General features: G+C 49.4%; 1 protein-coding gene across 1 annotated transcript; it reads left to right on the forward strand.

The window, feature by feature from the left end:
• Nucleotides 1-1,868: 1,868 nt before the first annotated feature.
• PRRX1 (paired related homeobox 1) lies at nt 1,869-10,257 on the forward strand. Its single transcript, XM_009645354.2, has 4 exons — nt 1,869-1,902; nt 4,288-4,463; nt 5,058-5,239; nt 10,119-10,257. Exons 1-4 carry the CDS (start codon nt 1,869-1,871, stop codon nt 10,255-10,257), a joined length of 531 nt encoding a protein of 176 aa, XP_009643649.1.
• The last annotated feature ends 200 nt before the right edge of the window (nt 10,258-10,457 follow it).

Below are 10,457 nucleotides of genomic sequence, written 5' to 3' on the forward strand. Positions count from 1 at the left end.
TTGTGGTTGCAAGTACTGGTGGAAAAAATACTGATCTTGTAAATATGTAGGCATTTAGTTGCGAACTCTGTTTTGCTTTATAATGCATTGTATTTTCAGCGTGGCATCCCAACAGGAGCTGTCTGATGGTACCCCAAGTGATAGTCACAGACACTAGGACAGCCGCTGTGCAAGAAGGAGCATAGATCAGTGTCTTCAGGTGTGGATCTGCCTCGTGGCCAAGAGGAGACATGATGAGCAAGGGAAAAAAGAGTAGGATATTTCATACTGGATCACTTAGGAGAAATTAAAAATGCTTTGGTGCACCCTAGAAGTGCATTTGTGTATGACACCAGGATTTGCATGTCATGGGTGAATGTAGAAATAACGCAGGAGAACACAAATGTGGAAACAGGAAACAAAATCCCCCAGCCCAACATGAAAGGTTGGGATTTTGAAATGAAATTCCCAGATTTTCCAACATCGGATTCCTGAGAGGAGAACGTGCGTTTCAGTCTCTCTGGGGGATGCATTTGCAACCAGCTCAGCTTTTGAGAATGCTGCTTGTAATAAAATATTTCTGATTAAAAGAATGTTGATGAAAGACTTCTGACCCATCTAAAAAGCTTTAGAGCTGTTTTCCTCTTCTCTCCGTTTCTGCTGACTCCAGTCACTAGTGCTGTCAACACTATTTAGGAATTCCATTTGTCAGTGTTCAGCATTGTTTCCTGATAAAGAAATAACGGCAGGGAAAAAAAAAATACCCTGCTGACATATCGAAGGCAGCCAGTGACTGCTGTGAGCAAGGTGACATTTGCAGACACCTGAGGTTTAGGTGTCTGCGTTCCCTCGTTAGCACTTTTTAATTAACATATGGCATGTCTGCATGGCAAAATGCAAGGAGTGATCAACCCAGCAGTGCTCTGGGCTAATACGGCTGTTAGTATTTTTATTTTTTTTTTCTGCTACCCAAGTAACTCCTGGATCCAGCTGTGTTGTGCTGTTCCAGAGCTGCAGTGAAAGGAGATCTCAAAATCCCATCGCTGCTGTCGCAGGTTGTGCTTAGCTGTTGAGCCACCTCCATCCGGCGGCGTCCCGGGGAGGGGGTGACTCACGTCCCTGCTCCGTGCCAGCCGGTGCTGGAGGTACGTTTGCCAACGGTGACCCGACCATGAGTCACTGCAATGTGGCCATTGCCTTCAACTTTCCATTTCTTGGCCCTGCTATTTTTGGGTCCGGTAATTATGAGGTGAGCTGTGAATCACCGGTGTCTCGCTCTACGCTGGGAGGAAACCAGGCAAATTGTGTTAACGTGCTTGGCAGGAGGGATTCTTGATCTCCAGTGCTTTACAGGCTTTGGCCCTTCTTCTTGCTGCCCAGAGTGATGTGCTCACCCTTCCTCATGTGTAACTCACACAGAATCTGAGCAACAGCCAGACGGCCTTGGGCTCATGCTCCCTCCAGCCCAGTGTCGTCTTCTAGGGAGGAACTGATGCTTCAAAGGCCTGGAGGGGACTTCCAAGGTCGCCCAAAGGCTTTTAGTGACTTGTTCATCCAGTCCACATAGAATCATAGAATCACAGAATCATAGTATGATTAGTCAGGGTTTAGATTAGAAAACAGCATCAAATGGGTAACTCAGAAGGAGGCCAGACACCCGTGTTGACATTGGCCTCCATGGCAGCTGGTCTTGCAGTGTTTATGCCATTTGGAGGGACGATGGTGCCCCGAGGCTTGTTCTTTGCTGTTTGCTGTGCTGTGTGGTGCGCAGCAGCAGCACGACTACATCGAAGCTCGCCAGTAGAGCCAGGGGGAAATTGCTGACCCTTTTTGTAAAGATGATGAGTCAAGAGAGGAACGTGCAGAACTTTTCTGCTTCTTTGTAAGCGATGGACCCTGTGACAGCGCTGAACAACCCCGCAGGTAGGGGTGTGTGCGTGGTGTTCTGCACAAGCAGCGGTTGAATCCCATCCCTCTGCTTTACCGTTTCGCTTCCCACCACCCGAGCAGGACAGACTCACCTGCGGCCTTGTTTTAATGCCCCGGGAGTCCTATGGGAGTTTGTTTTTCTTGCACATTCCCGCCTCTGCCAATCTCTTCCCAGCTCGGCTCCACGGTTCCAACATGCCTGTCAAAAACTGGTCTCCAAACGCTTCCTCTCAGATACAAGAAAACCAAGAGCGTGTTTCTGCACCCAGGAATCCCCAGGCTGGAAAGGAGTCTGCTGGGGATCATCAGGCTGTTGGAGAAGGGGGAGACCGAGGAGCTGTAAACCTGCAGGAATTTGAAAAACCCACTTTAATTTAAGTGGAATGTCCTTTTGTTCCCAAATGGATGGGCCTGGCTCCAAAGGCGTTCAGGCGCAGTAACTGTTACCAGATGGGCTGTGAAAAGCAACACAAACAGGTGGTGAGGACAACAACTGTAGACTTTAATTTCCTTGTCAGCTTCTCCCTGTGCCTTACATACCCCCTCGGGAACAGGAGGACGAGGGGAGCTGTCATACTTGGGTACGGCAAAAGGAATGGCTGTCGAGGGGATATTCCGCAACCATATATAGCAGGTCAAGCCCTTGGACTCTCAGTGGTGAGGCTGTCATCTGGGCCAAGGTGTGCAGCGATTAACTTAAAATACAATTCAATAGCATGTGCATTTTTATAGAGAGAGTGATCGATATATTTTAATGCATGCTGACATTTATATTGGCTTGGATCCTCCCAGGTGTAACTACTGTTCTTCCATGTGAGACAGTGGGACCATGCTGAAGTTGCCCACTTGGGGCTCTGCCCAATGTGCTTGGGGGTGTTGAAGGCTGGGGCTGCAGGAGCATGAGAAGTTTTGGTGGGACCCCACACATAGTTGAAGAGGGGCAAGTGCAAGGCGACAGCATAGCAGTCCTGCAGCCCGCGCAGGGCAGTTTTACGGAGGCAGCAGCGGGCTCCCGCTTCTGCAGGCTGGTGCCTGGCTCTCCACTTCCTTCAGCGTGGCTTCCCATGGTGACTGAAGTGTTTGCTGTGCTGTGACTGGTGTGAAGAGTGAACATACTTCGGTACAGGTAGGGTAGAAGCCAAACCAGTGTCATTGCCTCCACCTTGTCCTAATAGAGAGCATTCAAACCCCTGGAGCCGTCGCTCGCTGCTTGCCAATACCTGCAAGCGCCCATGCATTGGTAGCTGCATCGCTGCTGCTACATTGGCATGTGCAACAGCACTGGGAAAAGGAGCAGAGCAGGTATTTGCCAAGAAAAGCCATTTCGTAGTTATCTCAGCACTGATGTTGCTCCAGTGACCGTAGGCACAGGCAGTAAGGATAAGCATGACTCCAGGTGTGTGGATGTACCGATTTATTGCTGGAGTAAATACCAACTGGGCGCAAAACAATCTGTGCTCTTATGGGACGCACGGTTTGTGGCTCACCACCTTGCTGGCCTGGGCAAGGCAAGGGGGGTGCTGGAGAGTGCACTCCTGTTCTTCAGTCAACAGTGTCCAACGTGCTTATGCTCAGTCTCTCTCTTACTGGGTTTTTGCTTCCCAAATGCAATGCTATCCGTGTCTGTCTGACTGTATTTCCATGTCCTTGGCTGCAAGCATAGAAGTGAAACTGTCTTTTGTGTCGCTTGTTCAGGCCCTTATCAGTCACGCTTCATTTCCACTGTCTGACACCTCTTTGTTCACAGCTCCCCATCTCTGCCCAAACTGACGCCTCTCGGTCTGGATGTGGGGAGGACAAGACAATGCAGTCCTCATTTAAGCCAAGTGGAGCTACATACAGAGAGTGGCAGAACCTTGGCTATAGTCAAGCCCAGAGTAGTAGCCTTTTCCTTGCGCTTTCCTTACTCAAAGATGAGCACATCTTCTCACAGTCAGTAAGAGCTGGCGCGAGACTCGTGCTCACCCCAGAGGGCTGTATTTTGTCCCAGTAAGGGCAGTCCTTGGAAATTTGAAGCTGAGAGAACAGGAGTTCATGATACTTTATGGTCCGAAAAGGTTTCTAGGATCGTCAGGAATGGGGAGATGCATTTTGGACTTTTTTTGTTTCTTTTTAGAGATAAGGAAGCTGAGGCAATGGGATAGCTTGAGCGAGCTGGTACAAGTCTTATATGCAGTTGAGCTGGGAAATGAATGCTTGCGGTCAATGTGCTTTCCACCTTTTTACATGGGGACTAGCACAGCGCAGTTAAGGTGTGGTGTTGAAATTTTGCAAGCCCCTTCCTAAGTCCTTTCCATCTTGAAACCATTGAGGTTATTCACCCCACTGCTGTGGGCTCTTAGCTTTCTAGCCTTTCACAGCTCCAGTTGTCTCTCCTAGATGATCAGCTGAATTCAGAAGAGAAGAAGAAGCGAAAGCAGAGAAGGAACAGGACTACCTTCAACAGCAGCCAGCTCCAGGCATTAGAGAGGGTCTTCGAGAGGACACACTACCCCGATGCCTTTGTACGGGAAGACCTTGCACGCAGAGTCAACCTCACTGAAGCCAGAGTTCAGGTAATCACCACAGCTTGTGTCCAGACACACCTTACCAGGGAGGGTCATCAGGCCATTCCAGTAGGGCAATAGAAGTCCTCGAGGCCTGCGTAGCACGCTAGGGTCACCAAGCTTCAGGGTTATGCTGTATTGCAGTCCCAAGCATGCCATGCCTTGAGGACGACTGCCAGGCCTGATCACCATACTTACCACCTGCCCAGTCAGATGTATTCATACGATTTGTTCAAGGCCAAGATGTTGGATGTGCTGTGCTCACATTATCTTGAGCTGCTCAGCAAGCCTGCACCTTCTGAAGGTCAAAGCAGACTGTGGACCATGATGGTGGTACAGCACTCCCAGGTCTTGCTGCCTACAGCACAGGACAGACCTGGTCCCACAGGGTCCTCGCTGAACCGGTTCCTCACACAAGGGCTTTATCAGGGCAGACATAAGGATTTTCTTGTCATTAGAGTTGCCAGTGACAGGCGTGCCAAAGCAGCCCACTTTTACAGAGTCCTATCTTGCCTGGCAGGGCAGATGTGGTGTGGTGGAAGGGTCAGTGTCACAGCAGAGCTAGTTCTGATGGTTGGTGGGTCTGTGCGCTTCCTATCCCAGGTGTGGTTCCAGAACCGGAGAGCCAAGTTTCGCCGGAATGAGAGGGCCATGCTGGCCAGCAAGAATGCCTCTCTGCTCAAATCCTACTCAGGGGACGTGACTGCCGTGGAACAGCCCATAGTACCTCGCCCAGCTCCGAGACCCACTGACTATCTCTCCTGGGGTACTGCCTCGCCTTACAGGTGAGTGAATAACCCTTCTGTGGCTAACGAGTTTCTCAAATAGTGTAGAGCAGTCTGAGAGTGGCCCTCAGACAGCTCTAACGGGCTTTTAATATTCACATGGGACAACTGGAGGATACAGCAGTTTGACAACCCCACTGGTTTTCCTTAACCTGTTCCCATCCTACCCCATCTCACTGTCAGGCTTGCAAAGTGGGCTTGGTTCAGCATTGTCATGGCTCTCTGGGAGTTGGGTCTGTGGGAGGTTGCAGCTTTTTTGGTGGTCTCTCTCTGCAAGTCAGGAAGTTTTGAAAGAGGATCGGGTAGAAGTACATGAAGACAGAAACTTCCTTAGTGCATCCAGTTTAAAGCAAGGAGGAAACCTTTCCATGAGATCCAGGGGAGGTGGTGGCAGAGCACCTGGGGAGGCTCAGCCACCAGGCGGTGACCAGAAGAGGGAGTTCTGTGGCTGTCCAATGGCAGTCACTGGTTGGGATGCAAGGAAGGGCTGGGAACTCACTCCATGCATGTTGCTCCTAACCTTCCCCTCAATGGTCAGCACTGAACTGGTGAGCAATTTCTTTCTAGTTGCGAGAGCACAAGCACATGTGTGAACGAGCTGCACTGTTGTGTGGTGCTGTGGTTTGCCCACAGTAAGGACCAGGTGTCTCTGGGTGGCAGACTGGTGTTCAGTGTCCATCTCCTGTGGCCAGCACTGCTTAAAGGGCGGCAGGAAAGAAGTGCAGATGCGGCAACCCCAGTCTGCTTAAAGGATCTTGGATGTCTGTGCACATCACAGGCCTCCCTATCCTCCCCCGTGCAGTCCACAGCCCAGCAGGAGCTGGGTGTGGGTGCAAGATCCACAGGATGTGTTGGTTTGTGGGGAGCCAGCTGGCTTGTAGGCAGTTAAAAATGAGGTTGGTGGGTGTTTTTTAGCACAGTGGCTTCATTGTTGGTCAGGACCTTGGAGCCTTTGGCTGGATTCCTTCCTGTTCATCTGACTCGATCACAGCCAGCTTCCAGGAGTCACACCAGACCCAGGACCTCTCTTCCTCAGTCACCTTGACCCCTTTCTTGCATCCCAAACATTGTTTGCAGTTAGATCTGCAAGCATATGGCTTCCCTGATAGTTTGCTGCTTCAGTGCCATGGGGTCCTCCTCATCCACCCTGTAGCTCCAGAAGAAAAGAACAAGTCATAGGTTCAACCTGCTCCAGATACTGAATTGGATGCTTTTGGTGACCACCAGTTTGGTCTTAGAGATGTCCCTTACCGTTTGGATTTTATCTGAGGACTTCCATCTGGCAAAATCCCCCTTTGGGGGTTAAGGCTTTCTCTCTGTGAAGCGCTCCTCAGTGTTGCATCCTAGGGAGGAGTTTGGGTGGGTGAGTGCAGGGGAGAGAAGCTCCCCACCCGCTGGTCACAGAGCCAGGTGCCTGCTTGAATGCTCATGGCTTATTTCTCTCTCTCACGCTTTTAAAAATAGATCATCCCTCCCAAGATGTTGTTTACATGAGGGGTTCATAATGGCTTCTAGGACAAGACCCTGCAAAGGTGACTTCCGGGGCACACTGGGAAGGGTTGTCGGGGGCTGCTGTGGGCAATGAGAAGCCCAAGGCATCTGGGATGTGTGGATGAGGAGAGCAAGGGAGAAGGGAAAGCCTTAGGGATGGTTTCCTCCCCCTGAGGTCCAGACCTGGCTGTGCCTCTCCATGGTGCGAAGACGGATCCTCACTGTCTTCTCCTTGACTTAAGCAAAAACATTTCAGCAAAGATATTTACAGCTTCAAGCCATCCCCACTGGCTGACACACCAAACCAGGATGGATTGTCACCCTCCCACTGTCCTGCAGAGGGGTAGGAGGCATTGGCAGAGGGGCAGAGCAGCTGGTTTCCACAATGTGGGGTGGTCAGGACCCTCAGACACTTCAGGTTTTCTAATCCTGCTGGGCAGCTCTGATCCTGCTGGGCAGCTCTTAACAATTACATTCATCATAACAGGCACCTGGGCCAGGTTGTCACAGCCTCATTAAGGCTTTGAACTGAGTAGGGTTATTAAAGTGTTCGACACTTGGTGAAAAACAGCTGTGCAGAATGTTTGCATGGCCCTCTGCCCCCTCCTCATCTCCCCAGCACTGCCATGACAGCCCCGGATGAACGGCTGGTCCGGGAGAGGGCTGAGAGCAGGGCTGAGAGCTGCGTTGGCCAGTGCCATTTTTACTCTTAGATCTGGGGAAAGTTTTCAATCAGTGTGTTTATTCTCCAAATATATTCAGCCACAGGTTGACCAAAGCTATTTGCAAATCTGTGTCACATAGATAGCCAAGTAGATACTATTATTTTTTTGAAGTTGAAATGTTTTGCTTAGACATTTTTTAGCGTAGGTTCCTAAGAAAACAAGACTAGCAGTTGTGCTGTCAGCCTGCACTTCCCACTCCAACAACCTTTGACTCCATGGGCTATTGTAAACCTTATTTGAAAGGAGGATTCAAGGTCTCAGAAACATGGTGTTCCTCTGTGTTTCATGAAAGCAGGCAGATGAGTAGAGGAAGGAGACTCTGTGCCTGAATGGGGTCAAGGGAGGGGGCAGCAGGGTGACTTCAACCCTGATTAGACCCTAAAGAGTCTCTGGACCAACCCTTCAAGCCATACTGACGTTTGGATATGGCCTTTTGGGGCACTGGTCCTTGTGGAATAACTTGCTAAAAGAGAGCGTTCCTGTAGATTTTGGTTTAGCAGAGATTTCACTGGGCAACAGTAATTTTCCCCACACCGCTGGGGAGCTGAGAGCAGGAGGCACCCTGGAGTTTTAGGCCAGACTTGGGCAGCAGTTATACATGGGTTTTGAATGGGGACAGTTTACATTTGCGACTGAAAATTCCCATTTTATCTAAGCTAGAGCATCCCCAAGGCATTTCTTCCAGCACAAAACCATGGGGGAAGTGCACCCTGTGGAAACGGGTGAGAATGGGTTCTGTAATGACCATCAGCTATAGACCCTGCAAAACTTTGCAGCGCCTCTGCAGGCAGCACTTGGCTTCTTGCATTGCTGCTGACTTAGGGGGAGAGGGTAAGTCACCAACCCAAAGTCAGCCACAGAGAGGAAACTGAGGGGGTGCACGGCAGGCTGGGGAAGGCTCCAGGCACCCCAATCCATCACTTCCTGGACCCTGGCGAAATGCAGCTGATGCACCCCATCTTGGGCAGTGTCGAACACCCCTGAGCCCCAGGGGTGCATGGGAAGCTCTGCAGCTCTTCCTCCCCAGCTCCTCTGCTCAGGGCTATTGTGGTTTTATTATCTGAAAGGTTTTGGGTTCTTCTGAAGGAAGAAAATGGGTAAGTCTATATTTTTAAGGATATTTTGATGTGTGTATTTTAATGTCCCTCCTCCATATCCTTTCAGTAGCTATTAGAGACTCCCAAAGTATCCTGAATGTGTGCTCATCTTGGGAGAGTTTTTGGTGCTTTTCCCTGGATGGGTATATCCACCAGTCTCATCTGTCATTTCCATGGGTGTAAGCTGTCGTGTTTCCACCAGTGCTGATGCAGACATGACAGTTCCTCCCTGAAGAAATTCTTTTTTTCCCTGATTTTAAAGTGAGAAATAGGATTCATTTGGCCTGGTATGGGACCTACTAGTATTGCCTGGCCTGGATCTCCTGGAGGCTGAGGATTCAGACAGCACTGAATTGCATTTAGGCTCCTGGCAGGTCAGCTCTGCCCTGCAAAGTCAGAGATAGCACCAGCAGTTCGGGGTGAGCATGCGTGCTCACAGCCTGGAGCTACGCGTTCAGGAAATGCCTGCCTCCCTCGAGGGAGATTTGCTGTTTCAAAGGCTCTTCCAGGCATGGAGATCAGCGCTAGAAGGAAAAAATAAAATAAAAAAAAAAAGAAAAAAGGAAAAAAGCAAGCTATCTTATTTCTTGGGATGTGGGTGGTGGAGAGCATTTCCCAGAGCCTTGGACATGAGCCACTCGGGCAGACAGTTGGAAAGGGTCAGCCCCAGCCCTGAGCTTGCCTCCAGGAGAGCATTTGTGGCTTCCTCCTGAGCACGCTGGCTGCATTAAATGGGTGTCTCTAATTCACCTCCTGGTTTTCAACTATTTTTTATCTGCGGACCCACATATAGGAAATGCAACACGTCAGATAGTTTGCTGGTTTTTGGGGCAGGGGGGTTGCTTTTTGCAGAAACCTGGGACACATGGGTTAAACAAGTTCTCTAGTGGTCTGGAAAGCAGATTTGCAAATTTTTGGTAGGATAAGAAAGGACTCTCAGATCTGTGTTCATCCTGCCAAAAGTAATGTTTTTCATGAATAAAGACATGATTTGAAGGGAGAAAAAATCATTTGTTTTTTTTTTTCCTTCAGCCTTTAAGGCATGTTCCATATGATCAGCTGAAGTTTTGAGGGAAAAAATGTGGACATTCTCGTTCCAAAAGACTGAAACCAAAAAGCATCACAATTGTTGCGATGGGTTTTTCCCGGAGTGTTTCTTTAATGTAATGTGTTTCAGAAGTGATGTGATTTCACAAGCGGTAAAAACAGCATCATGCTCTCACCAAAAAGACATTGCTTTCGATGGGAATACTTCTAAGGACAGTGGTCTAACTGGCAGACTGGGCACCCTGACCTCGCTGTAAACCTTTTGGGTTAGGAAATAGGAAATGGAAATTCTCCTACTGAGTTCAACCAACATTGGTGGTGGCTATCCCTGGGTAAGTGAACTGCAGTGGAGAGATTTACAGGGGTGCTAAATAAAAAGTAGTGATAATTCCCTGCTCACATAAGAAATACATCCCACGAAATAAACCCCAGGGTTTATCCTCACTGCAGTGCGTGCCCGCTCTCTGCGTGGTGTGAAGACCACATCTGACATGACTTTTCTGTGTTTCCATCCCACAGTGCCATGGCCACCTACTCTGCCACGTGTACCAACGCCAGCCCAGCGCAGGGCATGAATATGGCCAACAGTATTGCCAACCTGAGACTGAAGGCAAAGGAATATAGTTTACAGAGGAATCAAGTGCCCACAGTCAATTAACGACTGGGGGCAGCTGCCTTGCAGAAGGAGAAAATGCAACAGCACCCGTCCTGCTTTGCAACTTGTTTGTGCTGAAAGAAAGAAAAAAACCAAAAAAAAACCCAAACCAAAAAAAACCACAAAAAAAGAAAAAAAGAAGAAAAAAAGCCAACCCTAACCCAGAACTGAACATGGGGACCAAACTGGGAGCAAACTGAACC

Source organism: Egretta garzetta, unplaced genomic scaffold (genome assembly GCF_000687185.1).
Source record: "Egretta garzetta isolate BGI_Z169 unplaced genomic scaffold, ASM68718v1 scaffold598, whole genome shotgun sequence".
Lineage (NCBI taxonomy): Eukaryota > Metazoa > Chordata > Aves > Pelecaniformes > Ardeidae > Egretta > Egretta garzetta.

What these genes read in the sequence shown, in the direction of transcription:
- PRRX1 (XM_009645354.2), top strand. Translation starts at nt 1,869, where the DNA reads ATGGACCCTGTGACAGCGCTGAACAACCCCGCAG. An exon ending in AGCGCTGAACAACCCCGCAG is followed by an intron (nt 1,903 to 4,287) that starts GTAGGGGTGTGT and finishes TGTCTCTCCTAG; the next exon opens with ATGATCAGCTGAATTCAGAA. An exon ending in TCACTGAAGCCAGAGTTCAG is followed by an intron (nt 4,464 to 5,057) that starts GTAATCACCACA and finishes TTCCTATCCCAG; the next exon opens with GTGTGGTTCCAGAACCGGAG.